Genomic DNA, 16,580 nt, shown 5'->3' with positions numbered 1-16,580 from the left:
TTGCAACAACCTAGAAAGGGTCGAAATCACCAGAAAAAGAAAGAACGTCTAGTAGCAAGCAAGACGTAAGAGAATTAAAATGCTTATCGAAATCAACACCTCTCCTTACTACGTTAATTAGCACAATACCGTTAAACGGCCTCGCTTCCGCTATCCCTCCGAGCACTAATGATGCCTTAAGCGCTAGCCGCGTGACTAATAAGGAAACTAGCGAAGAAGCAACTCATTCTACATCGTATTCTATTTTCAGTACCCTAGTGCCAGTCCTAACCTCTGCAATTACTACATCAAGACCTACGGTGTCTAGAGATGATAGCTACAATACTGAACAGGGTATCTTGTTCTCGGTAACCTCTAGTATTTGTGTTGACAACTATACGGCAGCGTACAAGATAAACGTCAATATAGCCTCCGGCACAATAGGGGACTATACCGGACTAGATAGCTTTCGGTCCTTAACAGAGGATCAGGTCTAGATCTCGTAGGCTTCTTCCTCGGAAACTTATATTGAGAGATTTTCCACGTCAACATCTATAGAGAATTCTTTGCGTGGCTCTTCTCAACATCACCTCCAAGTCTTGTCTAAGTTTTGTGGAAATCACGCTCTGATACCTATAGTACACATAACCTATTCCCACTTGGAAGTATGAAAACTACGTTGGACTCGGAACGCCCCGGGGTCACAGATTAGAGTAGAACACGAAAGGACTCCATGACTAATATATCTAACTCATTATCGAAAACTACAACCTCGCGACAGGCATATGAATTGCTGCCGACAGGTTATGATCTGACTATGTAGAATACTTAGATATCAAGAATGATATCGAAATAGTTGTTAGGGGTATTTCTTAGCGCGGTCCAGGGTACAGGACTTTTATTTAACACCATCTATGTTTAACGGCGCATTTCTTGTTCTTCTTCTTCCTTATCTAAGAAGACCAAGGATGCTACCCTACAGAAAGTTGCTGACTTAGAGTCTGATGCAGTAAATCATCAAGACTAGTTAGAGGTATCTCAGTTTTCCGTTAACACCTAAAGGGAAAGAGAGCTCTGTACAGCTCAAGAGATAGTAGCAAACACCAAATAAAAACAGGGCCACGAGGATACTTTCTATTGTGAAAGTCTGGATAGCATTATACAGGGAAAGAATCTTCTGAACGTTTTAGTAGGTTCATTTCGGTAAGTTGAAAGCTCAGGGGAGTGAGAGAAATATTTCCCCAGACCTTTAAATACGGCCACTCACATGATAACGTTGTTTGTGGGACTATTGAAAGGGCCGGGAGTCATGTCGTGTGAAATTTCAAAGCCAGATTTCCGGGTAAGCTGGATGCTAACATATTGGGTTTATAGACAGTGCGTGCCAAAATCAACACGCTACTCAGCCAGAATTGTCTGCAGGTTGTTTTCGAGCCCTCGCTTCCACTGATCTGAAAGATTCATTGACCCGCTGTCGTAGCGGCGAACTGATGTGATATCATTTCGGGGCGGCCCTCGATTTTGGTTTTACAAGGACACCTGCCATTGATCAGGCCCATACCTTCCCTGGTCATTGCAAAAGACTACCCAATTAAATTTGCGGGGGGAAGAAATGAGAACGAGCTTTTTTCATGGCTTAACTGCCCAGAAATGCGATACTGAGGCTCTGAGGTCCCGAATGACTAGTATAGAACAATGGATGTCATGAATATTTCGTTGCAATCGCATTATTGAGGCAGATCCCATTCTCCTAAACATTTATCAAATATAATGGCTCCCGTGAAACATAATTGGCAACCTTTCAATCAGGGTCCACTCATCTCAAAATTGCGATACGCTCAGGGGAAGTGCTCCATGCTCAGCTGTTGAGTAGAATTATTCGATTAACTCCATCATGCATGCATTCTGCTTCTAGTCAAGCCAACTAATTGGACCAAGGTCGCCTCTCGCTTCTTTAACAGAATACAAATTGGTGTGCCATTAGATAGGTGAGTAGACAGGCATTCCAATTAGAGACTGTTATTAACTCGGAAGATTAGGTTTAGCAAGGATATCTCTTCTATTGACAAACGGCTCCCCCGGCGCTGGCCAACCTGAACAACCGTAAGTGTTTCGCTTTTCTCTCTTCTTCACTTTGGTTTTCTTCGTGGCTGAATACCGCTACTCGAAATCAAGGTTCTAGCGCAAGTGGTGCTAATATTGAGCGTTGAATCTCTAATGACAGCAACAGTTCCAATGGGTATTAGTCATCTGGCGAATCTACCTCCGAACATCTTAACATCTTTGTTATTACGGCGACCAGCCATGCGGCTCATCCTGACACAGACCTGGCGGAAATGGAGACCGAGATTTTGCAAGTTTCTCGTACTTCTGGCTCCCCTACCACCAAGAAGCCTCGCATTCCAACAATAGGCGAAATTTTTTGGACTTTTTTAGACAAAGGAAAGCATAAACCTTCATCTAGACCATTGTATGGTGATGCCGCCTCGGAAATGAACGGCGTTGGAGTCGATCCAAATAAGCTTAGAGACCCGGCTAGCTGCGAAGCATGATACCTTAGCCTTTCCGGTCTATCCGTCGGTATTTTTGCTGCTTCAACGACTAGGTAAATAAGTAATAGTATGAGTATATGAATTCCTGGGATTTGTGTAGTCTGATTTCCAGCAATAAAATTTCCAGTCCTAGTCAGGCCGTCTCAAGGATTGATATTACATGCACATGACTTTTCCCTTGAATGATCAATATCCCTTGGTAACCCTCCATCCTCCACAGCTTTCTAACTACCACTCTTGAAGCAGAATTTCCTTTCATTGTGCAAAAGATATTAGGTTTGCTGAAAATGATGATAATCAGGAGGACCCCAACTTACTCTTAAAATTTGCTCCGAGCATCAATCCGATCCTCTATTGATTGGTAGGGTCGATTCCTTGAAGCTTTGACGTTCAATGAGATTAATCCGGCGCTCAAATCTGCTTCTATAATTGATAGCATGGGTGAGACTTACTTCCTGTATATAATCCATCACTGTGAGCGGTCTTCTCGAACAGTGAATTGTGTGAACGATAGTCACTTACCAGCTATCAAATCCCAAGCCCGTTAAATACTCTTTTATTCGTTGACCTAGTTCCTTTGAAACAGAAAAACTCACTTTCTGTCATGTCTTTAGTGGCTGTTCTGACCATATCAGCTCTCAATAGCATATGGTTTCCCTTACTTTCTGTTCACCGAATGAAGGCTCAGAATTTGAAGATTAAAAGTAGGGCCTTTCGTTTCCTGATTGGAAAAACATACATGCTGATCATCCTAAATTAGCAGTAAACAAGCCGGCATACAGGGTGACTTACATCCTAGGCGCCCAAAACAGCATCTCAGCCTTTTATTACTTCTAGCAACGGAGCGCACGCATCGCATGAGTCTACATACCTTCTGGTTCTTTGTTACGTGCATTGCCCAGAAAATAAATTCAGAGTCAGATATAACTTACCACCTGATAGTCCAATGTCACCCTCCGCATCAGTATTTGCGCTGAATAATTGATCCTCCATTACTTACGCTCTGTAGAGGCAATTAGCAAACTTCGCCCCATGCTGCTCAATCTCTTTGAAGGATACTTGCAAGCTATATACGTATAAGTATTTGCACTGTGTCTGTCTTGTCGTTACCATGGTTTCAAGTTGGGTTAAAGCTTACTCCCTGAATATCGGTTAGAAGTGGCACATTCATTGATAGTAAATGGTAGTTCGTACTCACAAGCTTTTGAAGAGTAAAATTTGTCAATCAGTTAAATGTAATATGGAGTGATTTCAAGTTGAATACCACATACAATCTGAAAGACCACGTCAAAATTAGCATGGAAAACACCATGCACTCGTATTTGTATGGCAACTCACGTCCTGTGCTCCACAAGATGGTCTCAGTTTTCAATCGTCTGATAGCTATAGTTCATTGACAGCAGGATGACTTACAAGCTATATAATTTATCAGAAAGAAATGTATTAGTAGACAGAGGGTACTCACATCCTATTGAATCCAGCTCAAGCAACTGTTAGACATTAATCCCTCCATGAATTTCGAAAATGGAAGAACGCACAAGCTATTATGGTATCATGGGGTGAGTTAGACATCTCAAAAAGCAGCAATGACGACTCACCCCCTTTTCAATAGTTTCAAAACGTCAACTACAGGCCTTCATTTTGTGGACCCCTCTCTATAGGAAGAATACTCACAAACTCATCGAAGTCAGTGGAAGCCCAAATATCTGGCAATCTTACTTACGCTCTTCATTCAGAGTCAGTCTCTCATTTAATTCGCACACAGTTGTAAGAAATAGAACTTACAGCCTAAATTGTTTACCGAATTAGGTTCATTGCGATTGCTTAGTCTATCGTTATTGCGTGGCAGTCACCTACAAGCTTTTGGACGTACTATTAGCCTGGGATTTACTAGAAGGTCAATAGCAGCAGTATCAATCTTCTACCTGGGGTTTGACACTGCTGCTTTCTCCAAGAGGAGCAGCTTTCGCGGCGCTTAATGCGCAGACAACGAGCACGAATAAGTAATTCATTTCGATTGGAGGTGGGATGAAGAGTAGAGAAAATAAATGTTGACTGCGATTAATTATTGCCGTCTTGTACACCGCCGATGAAAAAAATAATGGCAGGAAAATAATGTCTTGGATGGACGAAGAGAGCGTCGGGCTTTAATAAGTTAATGCTTTGCGAGCTACTTGTCACATATGAGAGGGAAATAAATTCCGATATGATCCTTACATATTGCAAGGGGTAAGACTGCCTAGTTAAACCTTCGGAGATATGATTGTGCCACTGCTTGTGGGTAGGAATTTCAGAATAGGATGTCGATCTTCAAGTTCCGTAGAAGAAAAAATACCAGCACTTTATATTTGAAAATATCCATTCCTGAGAAATTGGGAAATGCAGCGTTACACACTGGTCTAAAAACCGTATGAGAAATTGCATTTTCATTCTACATTTCGTCCGGTCAGGGTGCCATAATTTCCAAATTCCAAGAGGGAATGAAGGATCGTGTCACACGCAAGGTTTATTAGAAGGAAATTCACGCTCTTTTCAGCTTCGGTGACCATTGAACGCATAAGCAGAATCCAACTACCATACCTGGGCTCACTTGTAATGAACGAATTTACCAGTGGCTGCAGTGAACTTTCTTGTACCTTTTTTGATGGAACATGATACAGCAAACAGTACCGTAATCTGGCAGACTAAATTAAATGTAAATTTTTCAGGAGATGATGCCTTTCTTAAGCTGATATTGAATTTATAATGCACTTGTCTTAAAAATCCTCACCATCACGCCCCCGTCATGGGAAAGAGTCAAGTTTGATCGTAGTTTAGGGTCATTCAAAGGAGTTTGATTAGCGCTCTGAAGGACATCGTATTCCTGGACCAGTCTGGCGATTGTATAGCTTGCTTCCAAGAGTGCGTATTGCTCTTTTTGACATATGTCCTGCAGAATCAGCGATCTTAACACTCCCTTATCACCACTATAAAAGGGCAGGAAGACAGGCTTACGGCCAATACAAATCCGAGGACCCCCATTGAAGGGAAGGTAGTTCCACCCGTGCTTACCCCTTTCCTCCCAGCGTTCAGGTCGGAACTCATCGGCATTTTGGGCCCAAATATCCTTCCGTCGATGCATTGCATGAAGACTATAAGCAATCAGAGTGCCCTTTTTTACGTATATAGAGGCTGTTCCGTCGGGCCCTCCTCCTAATGGAAGTGAAGTGTTTTTGTTGGCAACTCGAAAGTTTATAGGGACAGGGGGCAAAAGTCGCAAAACTGCTCTCAATAAGCAACGTCTCGCTTGGACAGGAACGGCACTGGTAGAAATTCACCTTCATTGACGACGTATCGCAGGTATGTTAGGTCTTTCAACTTATCTCTCGTGATTTCGCTCATCGGTTTTGAGCGATCGCCAAATTGCTTTAGAACCTCCAATCTGAGCTTCCTCCATACGTTTGGATGCCGAGCAAGAAAATAGAACGTTGAGCTAAGCAGGCTGGCAGTTGTATCCCGGCCAGCTAAGAGAAGATTGAGAACATTATCTCGAAGTACCTTTGGATCCTGAGTATCTGCAGCCAAGGCGTCCAAGAAATTATACCGATTCCCTAAGTTCTTGTTGCAGCTAGATCCATCTGTCCATAAAATGGCACGCTGCACATATTCATCGATCACCTGATGAACCACGTGGATAGCATCTTGAAAGTCCTTAGGGTTGATCAGCCAGTAAAAGCCCTGGGCTCTACTCCGCGCGGCAAGGTAGTCCTGTGCCAAGTCAAATGCCTCCCCAAATTTTTGAAAGTCTGTTGATGTCGATTTTTCCGAAGACTGGGAGTTCGATATGTCAATTGATTCCCCAAATAGAAAATCAGCTGCTGAATTAAGAGTCAATTTAAAAAACAGCTTTTGGATGTCGAAACAGGATCCGTCCCGTGGTATCGAACGCATCATTTCGGTTACGCGGTCAGCGAACATATTGACATCTGCCATCTAGGGAAACTGCGAGTCAAAAACTTGTTGTTATATGTATAGCCATTATCATGCATACATTGAAGACGCCGGAGTGGAGCCATACCTGGGTTGCGGTGAATTGAGGTCTCAACCTTGCACGAACCTGTGCCCAGCAAACCCCTTCCATGGTGAAGATTCCTTCTCCAAGTAACGGGTGAAACTGTTTTTTCCTGAGTCCCAGACCAAACTCAGAAAATTGTGTGGCTAGTATGGCCTTGACGTTCTCTGGTTCAATGGTGCAGATGATATCTTGATTTAGCATGCTAAACCCAAAGGTATGCCCATGGAGATCATGGTTGAATGCAATGTAGTCAATCCACCTTTTCTCCTTAGCAGCCTGATAAAGCCACCAGAAATCCTTTATGCCAAACCAATGAAAGGGTAGCATTCTAGGAGGCATACAACTCATAAACCTTTCATTCCTTCGATCTCCAGGCTGCCAATATAGGTGGATCAAAAGCATCAAAGTGAAACATGCTGCTCCGGGCAGCAAAATGTCAGTGAAAAGCATTCAAGAATAGAACTCAACAAAACACAGATTGAGAAATGGAATAATGGCGAAGAATGGCAATCGGGGGCAATGAAGCGGTGTTAAATTCCACGAGTTGGCAGTTCTTCCTCGATCGAGGAGAATATATACATACGCAGTATTTACGACAACAGCCAAACCAGGATTACCCATTCCAACAGTCACACCGCACAAAGATTATAGTGGCATTGCTGTACCCCTTTATCAAATGCGTCATGGTGATGGACCGATTCTGGGTGGACTTGTCTTGAGCTGCATTCCCATTCTCATTCCTGAATCACAGCCAGATTTAGAGATACAAGGATCTGCAGCTCATTAGATTCATTTTTTCGCGAAAGCTAAATCTGAAGTGTGGATGCTAGGAGATTTGAGTTGGCCAAGAAGGGGGCTTTTTTACCCAATAGTATAAATCGGAGGTGCTGATACATTTTTCAGAAATGTGTATGTGGATGTGAGTCAATCAAAGCACAGCTATTTTTCAGTAAGCGACATCTTGCTTAGCTCCTCGTGTTCCATCAGCACTCTGCACTAGGCTCATCAACATTTAAGGAGTTAACATCTTGGAATGGGTAAACTTACGCGTCTTGGGCGAAGCATGCAGATTGAATATGTCCCTAGCATCCAGCTCCACTCCCGAGGGCTTGATGTTCGGATGCCGAGTAAGCAGTAAGCTGCCGTGATCTTGTTACTCTGTAATCTCATACATAAATAAAGCTCGGACTCTGGTAGACTTGGTTACAAGGCAATACTTGGAACAATGGCAGACAGGGGACTCTCGTTATACTTCAGATGGCCCAACGGGCACATACTGCAATTTCCTCCCAGTCCTCCCCAGCTCCTAGCAGACCCCGCTTCCTGGACGAATAGGTCTTGGGCACGCCCGATAGGCATACACAAAAGCCTTTACCGATACTCATTGGACGTCAAGTTTCCGATCTTCACTGCGATATCCTATATTATACTCGTCTGTCTGAGCAATCGTGCTAATGTACAACGGGGTCACCATCCATGGCTGGCTGCCAAGACATCGATGTTCAGGCGGTTTGTTCTTGTGCACAATGCAGCTCTGGCAATTTTCTCCGCTTGGGCATTTGCTGGTACTTGCCTGTGCCTCAAATCCTCCCTTCCACCTTGGGAAACTCCGTCCTACCATGTTCAAGTGGTGGACATGCTCTGTCAAGTCTCAAGTCTTGAGAGCATTGTTGGGAACGCGTCGACCATACTCAACGCAAACACACATGATTTACAAATGCGGGTGCCCCTGTGGGAAAAGGGAATTGACTATTACCTTTGGATGTTCTACATGTCAAAGTTCTACGAAATAATGGATACGATCTTGCTTCTGGCTAAAGGGAAAAAAGTATCGCACCTGCAGATGTATCACCACGCTGGAGTTATTGTTTGCACGTGGTCCGGAATGGTTTACATGTCGCCGCAATCTGTTATTGGACTAGTTCTCAACACCGGCATACACACACTCATGGTATTAGCATGCTCTCTTTGGGGGATTTCCCTCACAAAAACCGCCAGCTAACTGATTTTCTTTAGTATACCTATTATCTTCTTGCCTCGTTGAAAGTTACTATACCTGTTCCTATCAAGCGTACGCTCACTCAGATGCAAATCGCTCAATTTGTGCTTGGAGGGATTCTTGCATCATTGTATGCCTTTCTATCATACGATTTGCCGCCCTACAGTCGCCTGCACGATGGCGAAAATCAGTTTTTTTTTGATAATAATGACGTGGAGCCCATATCAATTAGGTATGATGGAGACACTAGAATTGTCCAGTGTCTACAAAACAGCGGCCAGTTCTATGCGTTTGTTCTGACTGCCGCTTATCTTTTACCATTGACTCATCTTTTCCTGCGGTTTTTCTACAGGACTTACAATCCAAGTACCAAACACAAAACCCACTAAAGGCGTCAGGCGAAGGTATTTTCCTTTTTGTTGTGAATTCATTTACTTTTTCCTTATTCTACACTACATGTATCTGGAAATCCTTTTTTCCCTGTTCCTGGAGAGAGCTGTGGGCATCATGACTAGTCGTGCCGTCATGATTGTATGGATTAGGCATAATAAATGGTTGAGAAATCGTCTGACTTTCATTCAGACCACACGGGCCCTATAACGAAATCTAATAACAGCGACAATATGTTTCCTTAAAACTCCTCGTGAAGCTATTTTTTTCAACGACATAGGCGTACTAGAAGCCAGGCTGGCCAAAATGTGGTCCTGGCGAACATCTTGATCAAAAGACGTATATGCTCCCTCCTTGACATCAATTCGTATGAATCAGGTGCTGCAATTTTGAACAGAGCCAGGTTATCACGCTCATTGGGATGCAGTAGCTTGCAGAGCTCCTCCGTCTTCCGTTCGGTAAACAAGAATGTGGTTCCTAAGATCACGTATAGACGCAGCACGGGATGGAGCCAGGGAGAATGCCAATCAGTCGTAGATGACCAGACCACAGTCCAATTCCATGGAAGTCGTCGCAAACGCATCGCGGCTTTCCAGAACTGTCTAAAATTCAGGCGTCCTCTCTCACCGGCAACTGCATGCACACAGCCGGTTGTTTGGTAAGCCAGATGGGCAAGTAGTCTATCAACTACAACATCGACGGGAACTTCATCAATGGTAGCTCCTATTTCTGGATTGCGACATCTTGTAGGAACAAGGATGCTAAATGCGGGGGTTGCAATCATCGCAGCTGCAAGAGCTGTTGACGGTGTTGAGAGTGGAACGCTATAGCCAGGATAGGGATATCGTTCAGCCGGTCCGATCACAGAGGGGCGTATAATTAGGACTTTTTCTGTCTGTCCCGCGTTCGTAAAAAGGTCCAATACTAGCCGCTCTGCAAGGTGTTTGGCGTATGCATATGGCCAAGGAAAGTCGTGAAGCCGAAACTCAGCTGTGCTACCATGTTGCTTGATTTCTTCGAAGGCGCGCTGCGTACCCACATCTTCCGCCATATTGGAGCTTCCAAAAAGAGGGTAAACTTTTTCATCCACTTCCGTCTCAGAGGCAGTGTCAAGTTTGTAGAGATGAGAGTTGGCAAAGGCGGTCGAAACGTAAACAAACCGATCGAGCTTTTCAAAGAGCAACGCCATTCGAGCCAGTGACTCGGTGGGAGAAATTATAGTGTCAAATACCTGAACTAGCGAGTATTTGAGATTTATAGTTGATGCTGTATGAATGATGATATCAACCTCCCTCTCAAGTGTCGTCAGCATCTGAGGAGTGAGCCCAAGCCTCGGCTTCTGAATGTCACCCTCAAGGACGGTGAGGATTTCCGAAGCCAATAGATGATTGATCTCACACGCTGAAAAAACTCTGTACCACCGGCGTAAAAGCTGACTGTGAATAGTTAGTAGCAACCCTTGACAGGAGAAAACTCCGCCGTATGAATTTTTCTCACCTCTCACCGTTCCGACATAGAATATAAATGCGTCGGGGGTGCGCCTCGGAGACCAAACGATGTATAACGGCAGTACCCAAAAATCCCGAGCCACCCGTCAGGAGGATATTCTTGTTGCTATAATATTCCCACATGATACTTATGAGAATTGAGAACAAGTTGCTGTCCTATGCTTTTTCTCTGGTTTATTCGAAGAGTTGCAATTATATAGTGAGGATCAAAGCTCTTCGGTTGTAGGAATAGGGGATATCAAGTGCGGCATGACGGCAGTATACTATAGAGTTTTAGATTCAAAGGACAGGGATGCATTCCTTGATTACCTTGCCTTGTAGATTCCTACATTCCATAAAATTCAGTAGTAAATTCCGACCCAAAAGTGGGATAAGTAGAGAAAGGAATCGGTGTTCACTTTTCCTCCACGAACTGCAACCCCCCCCCTTCTTCCTCCACATCTTTGCCCGCCACAAATATTGCTTGCCAGACTGGTCAGGCAACTGAAAAAGTGAGGTTAACCTACTTGTTTCCCGTGCCCAAGCTAAATTGCTCTTTGTCGTGGCCCGCATAGCTGTGGCTCCAGCCGGCGAAAGAAGGTACTACCCACTCGGGAAATCTAGACATGGAACGAATTAGGGGCCAGTATGAACCGGTCGGAAGTAGGCTTGGGTTCTCTGTTGATCGCTCGGTTATCTTGGCCTTTTTGCCTCTTTGCATTTTGACTCTGATGGTGGCACTGGAAGCCGCTTCACTTTCTGTTGCACTTCCGGTAAGTTTTGCATTCAATGTGCGTATTCCAGACATTGGGGGCTGACAAACCTGGAAAGGTCGTCTCGGAGAATCTTGGAGGTACCGCGGTTCAAGCCTTCTGGAGCGGAACCTCATTTGTATTATGCTCCGCATGTACGTCTCATAAACATTTATATTTGAAGACGTACGGATTTCGCTGATTACCGCAAGGTTTCCAACTTGTCTTCACCTCACTCTCCAACGCCTTTGGCCGGCAGCTACTTATTATTTGCGCTACCATACTTTTCCTCGTGGGCACAATTGTGTGTGGTGTCTCCGTCAACTTCAAAAGCATGCTCGTCGGCCGATCTATCCAAGGGACTGGTGGGGGAGGCATCATCGTTCTGAGTGAAATATCTGTCTCCGATATGGTTCCGCTCCAATATCGAGGCCTCTATTGGGGTGTCTTGGGTTCCATGTGGAGTATAGGCTCCGTCGTGGGCCCAGTGTTAGGTGGTGGATTTTGCACCAATGTCAGCTGGGTCAGTGCACTTCCAGAGAAGTAAATCTATGACGGCTGTGCTTTTTGCTAACGTAACATTCTAATTGTAATAGAGATGGATTTTTTACATTAACATACCCTTCGCCGTATTATCTACACCGTTAATTTTTCGATATTTGAAAATCACGACTGAGACAATGACACGCAGCGAAAAGGTGAAGCGATTTGACATAGTTGGCTTAGCAGGGTTTGTATGCAGCATTGGCTCATTCCTGGTTGGCTTGAGCTGGGGTGGTGTTATGTATCAATGGACCAGTTGGCACACGTTGGTGCCCCTTGTGCTTGGATTTTTCGGCATCATTGGGGTCCTGGTCTATGAGACATATGTTCCCATCGATCCCATACTCCGTCTCTCCGGGGTTGAAAATCGATCCCTTCTTGTCAGTTATGTTGGAGCTACTCTCCACGGACTTACTCTCTGGTGTCTACTTTACTATCTCCCTCTCTATTCGGAGGCAGTGCATGGGTTCACTCCTCTTATGGCTGGCGTTGCTGCTCTTCCCCTTGCCCTTGCCATCGCCCCCAGCGCCTGCATCGCCGGGGCAATAGCTGTTTTCTGTGGACGATACCGTACTGTGATATGGATTGCCTGGTCAGTTGCTACACTTGGTTTTGGCATTCTCTGCTACCTTGATATCACGACCAAAGTAGCGGTTTGGGTATGCCTTATTGCTATCCCTGGGCTGGGGCTTGGTGCACTAGTAACCAGCGTCGCGTACGCCATACAGACTTGCGCCGATAATCAATCCATCGTGATTGTTACGGCGCTTTTTAGCTTTTTCCGTGCTTTTGGCCAGGCCCTGGGTATGTCCATCGGTGGGGTCATTTTCCAAAATCGCATGCAAAGCAATCTTCTCAAACACCCTGCTTTCGCCGGCGTGGCGGGCGAAATCAGCCGAAACGCAGAGGTGATGGTAAGAAAAATGAACACAATGCAGCTTGACCAGTCTAAGATTGAACTTAGACAGGTGTATGCCGAGAGTCTCCGAGATATTTGGGTATTCTGCTGCGTTTGTACGGCCGTTGCTGGGCTTCTAAGCCTGTTGACTAAGGAATATTGCCTGGACCAAAGCCGAGATACTGACCAGAGACTACGGGGCAGAGGAGAAAGACATACACATTCTGCAAATGATTTTTCGGCCCGCGTTCGAAATATCAGCTCGCTGTATTCCTAATTTTAGTTCGCTCTGCTTCAAGATAGCCTTGAATGCCTGCCAACGCGGATGACCCGAAATTAAGCTTCTCCGACGTACGAAAAAACCGTTCGGCCCAAGACGTAACTTCCTTTCCCATTGGCTACAATATATCGCCTTGTAAGATAGCGTTTTGAATCAATTAATTCAAACCCCCAAACCTAATCAAAAGCGGCATCAGTGATGCGCTGTTGATGTCGACTTAAGCATTTAACAACAAGATAAGCTCACCTGCTCAGTGGTCCACCCACGATCCTCATTGACGTCAAAAGTATGGACCCACATTCCTTTGTTATCATTCAGAGCTATTGGACCAGCGCTTTCCACGAGAAACCTTCCCTTTTGAAGGCCCTCGGGCGTAATTTGACCCGTCAAAAACATTTTGATTTTCGGGTCTGGAATCTCAGTGATGGGCTTCAGATTTGGGATGCTCCTGCCGTTTGTATCAAGAAATCCGTGGATCCACTGGTTGCGGTGCTTAATTGACCCAAAAAGGAAATCCATACGGTGACTCCACTGCCACGTCAAATCTCGAATTTCAGTGATACTAGGAAAGATGCCGCCCGAGCTCGTGATTGCCTTGATCCGAGCGAAAGGAATAGCATTGGATGAGCCAAAAATATGGTCCATTTGAATGATTTGCATTGGTCGCAGATAGCTCACAGCCTTCCGAGTCAAGAATTTGATTCCTTGCTAGGTATTAATCGTGGCACTATATTAGCCAGATACAAGTCATCGTCTATTATTATCATTGGGATGTGCGGGGAGCTTCTATCTTACCAGTTCTAAAGGTGGCTCGGTGTCACTCGAGAGCTCTTTGTCCTTAGATAATGGATCAAGGTCAGTCAGAGTCGTAATAAAGCTGTGGAATTTGAAATCAGAATTCAATAGACTGTATAATGACATACGATTATCCATCGTCCGTTCAAGTTCCCAATGTTCACGTGCTCGGGGGTAGCCATCTCGTCGGAGGGTGACAAGGTTGACAGAAACGATTTTCCCAAGTAAGAGAAACGGGCTATAAATGTACTGTAAAAACAAGAACGCCGCAAAAATGAGAAAACTTTGTTACGAAGACCTGATTTACATCTTCTCTATCCTCCTATTCCCGTTCTTGCAGGTAATAGGTAATACGACCTGCCTTTTAATTAAGGGGCTGGATCGAATGGATGATGCTCTAGATGAAAGGACTGATTGGACGCCACTTTTGAATGCATATTCGCAATGAATAACAGAGTTTCATTTCATGCATGTAACAAGGGTTTGACTACACTGGCATTCTACTCCTTGCCGTCTGCGTCTGCTCGGAGCCAATAGGTAGCGAAGGTCATACTCTCGAGTTTTTGTTTCGTTTTCCGCATGTTTAAGTGAAATTACTTTGACCACTTGAATCTTGACCGCTTAGGAGTTTTCATGATAAAATCTTCAGGCGGGAACATGACGCAATCAAGTTTAAAGTCTAGCGGCGACCAGGAGATATGCACGGTTCCCTTTTTTCTTTTTTTTTCTATTCCCATGTTGTCAGTTACCAGAACGTTCCTTCTTTTCCAAGAAATTTGGCTAGGACTCATCTCATAATATTTGAGCCATGAAATACCCTTATTATGTTTTGGTGATGCTCCTTCCCCTCCTTGTTACAATTATTCCATTGAGTTGGTTATCTTCTAATGCATTGGTACAACCATATCTGGAGCTCTCGAACGATGCTTTTCCGATTCTCAATGGAGTTCTCGGCACTGTGTCTTCTCTTGTTGGCGCTGAACCTACGTACGACTACGTGATTGTTGGCGGAGGAACAGCGGGAAGCACTCTCGGCAGCCGTTTGTCGGAGTCAGGTTTCAAGGTTGCCATTATCGAGAAAGGGGTATTCCATGAGATTTCAGAGCCAATACTGTCCACAACTCCGGGGGCATATGAAGCCGTTATCGGCACCAATCCTCAAAACACAAACCATGCAGTGGACTGGGGAATTGTCACAACTCCGCAAAGTGGGGCTAATAATCGGCAACTCCACTATGCACAAGGAAGATGTTTAGGCGGCTCGTATGTAGAGCCTATTAGGAAGGGATAAAAGAGCGCAATTAATCTGTTTCTGACTGTATACAGATCAGCCTTGAATGCAATGGTATACCAAAGGTAAGTATAAGAGAGTGAATTCATTCTAGTGTGGATCCAAGGCACTAACCAATATCGCCTCATGTAAGAGGATCAGCTGGGTCCTACAACAAGTGGGCCGATATTTTACAAGATGAGAGTTATAGGTGGAGCAATATTCTGCCATACTTCAAGAAGTCGGTGAAATTCACACCTCCAGATGTCTCCAAACGTTTGCTTAATGCAACAACCCGCTTCCGTGCCAATGCGTTTACTAGCAGTAATCCAGGTCCCGTTCAAGTGTCTTATACAAACCATGTATCCCCATTTGCTACATGGGTGAAGGCTGGACTTGAAGCAATGGGGCTTAGTGAAGCCACCGATTTTAATAGCGGCAAGCTTTCTGGCACTCAGTACAATCCTTCAACCATCAATCCTGCCGATGAGACTCGAAGTAGCTCAGAGGCATTCTTAAAACGACAAGGACTGCGACATCTCCATATATATGACAAAACTCTCGTTAAAAGAGTCCTCTTCACTACCAGCAAGCAAGCGACAGGCGTTGAGGTGGAAACAGAAGGGTTACAATATCATATCAGAGCAACACGGGAAGTCATACTTTCGGCTGGGGCATTTCACTCCCCCCAGATTCTGATGGTGTCAGGTATTGGGCCAGCGGAAACACTAAACGGACTCAACATTCCGCTTATCTCTGATCTTCCAGGGGTAGGACAAGGCATGTGGGATCACCCTTTTTTCGCCCCATCGTACCGTGTCAACATGGACACCGCTACTCGGTCTGTTCGAGATCCAGCAAACTTCCTGAAAGGAACCACTGAGTACATTCTCCAGCATCAAGGAATTTTCACCAATGTCCCTGAGTTGATGGGGTGGGAGAAACTTCCGCGGTCTTATCGTGAGCAACTCTCGAAAGCAACTCTTGACGACCTCGCCACGTTACCAGATGATTGGCCAGAAGTGGAGTATCTGGTTGGGAACGGATTCGTGGGCAACTTGAGCTCTCCAATCCAGGATCAACCTGCAGATGGACACCAGTATGCCTCCATATTTGGGATCCTAGTTGCACCGACATCTCGAGGGAATGTGACAATTTCGAGTGGTTCAACTTCTGATCGCCCAGTAGTGAATCCAAATTGGCTTACAACCAAGACCGATACAGAAGTGGCTATTGCATTATACCGGCGGTTACGAGACATTTGGCATGGCCAGCCTTTGCAGTCTATTGTCACAGCAAATATTTCATTTCCTGAGCATGCAGATGGCTCCGACGATGAAATTCTTCAGTACATCAGAAATTCGGTCATTCCTATTTGGCATCCGGCATGTACTTGTAAAATGGGCAAGCATAATGATGCTATGGCGGTGCTCGATAGTTCTGCCAGGGTATATGGAGTTCAACGACTTCGAGTCGTGGATGCCAGTTCATTTCCTTCGCTGCCTCCGGGTCACCCTCAGAGCACTGTTTGTGAGTTTTCGAAGATCAACAGTCCTGCGGACATAAAAACATAATCATTGA

The 16,580-nt window shown here is 44.8% G+C and overlaps 5 protein-coding genes across 5 annotated transcripts; 2 read left to right on the top strand and 3 right to left on the bottom strand.

Annotated features, from left to right (window-relative positions):
* Window positions 1–5,798: 5,798 nt before the first annotated feature.
* On the bottom strand, window positions 5,799–7,035 carry N7462_009711 (uncharacterized protein; the record flags this gene model as incomplete). The annotated part of the gene is made up of 2 exons (XM_057081425.1): window positions 5,799–6,503; window positions 6,562–7,035. The coding sequence occupies 2 exons, from the start codon at window positions 7,033–7,035 to the stop codon at window positions 5,799–5,801; spliced, it is 1,179 nt and encodes a 392-aa protein (XP_056930262.1).
* Window positions 7,036–9,242: 2,207 nt separating this feature from the next.
* N7462_009710 (uncharacterized protein) lies at window positions 9,243–10,608 on the bottom strand (the record flags this gene model as incomplete). Its single annotated transcript, XM_057081424.1, has 2 exons — window positions 9,243–10,410; window positions 10,472–10,608. Coding segments are annotated over 2 exons (1,305 nt in total), but the record flags the coding sequence as incomplete, so codon positions are not given.
* Window positions 10,609–11,087: 479 nt separating this feature from the next.
* Window positions 11,088–12,931, top strand: N7462_009709 (uncharacterized protein; the record flags this gene model as incomplete). Its single annotated transcript, XM_057081423.1, has 4 exons — window positions 11,088–11,234; window positions 11,293–11,368; window positions 11,426–11,736; window positions 11,810–12,931. The coding sequence occupies 4 exons, from the start codon at window positions 11,088–11,090 to the stop codon at window positions 12,929–12,931; spliced, it is 1,656 nt and encodes a 551-aa protein (XP_056930260.1).
* Window positions 12,932–13,110: 179 nt separating this feature from the next.
* Window positions 13,111–13,911, bottom strand: N7462_009708 (uncharacterized protein; the record flags this gene model as incomplete). The annotated part of the gene is made up of 3 exons (XM_057081422.1): window positions 13,111–13,137; window positions 13,181–13,642; window positions 13,858–13,911. 3 exons carry the CDS (start codon window positions 13,909–13,911, stop codon window positions 13,111–13,113), a joined length of 543 nt encoding a protein of 180 aa, XP_056930259.1.
* Window positions 13,912–14,537: 626 nt separating this feature from the next.
* Window positions 14,538–16,573, top strand: N7462_009707 (GMC family oxidoreductase; the record flags this gene model as incomplete). The annotated part of the gene is made up of 3 exons (XM_057081421.1): window positions 14,538–14,992; window positions 15,056–15,085; window positions 15,154–16,573. The coding sequence occupies 3 exons, from the start codon at window positions 14,538–14,540 to the stop codon at window positions 16,571–16,573; spliced, it is 1,905 nt and encodes a 634-aa protein (XP_056930258.1).
* Between the last annotated feature and the right edge of the window lie 7 nt (window positions 16,574–16,580).

The sequence above is a fragment of the Penicillium macrosclerotiorum genome (assembly GCF_028827735.1).
Source record: "Penicillium macrosclerotiorum strain IBT 26536 chromosome Unknown utg000009l_segment0_segment0, whole genome shotgun sequence".
NCBI lineage: Eukaryota > Fungi > Ascomycota > Eurotiomycetes > Eurotiales > Aspergillaceae > Penicillium > Penicillium macrosclerotiorum.
The sequence above is the reverse complement of the archived record's forward strand: the minus strand, read 5'-3'. Positions and strand labels throughout refer to the sequence as shown.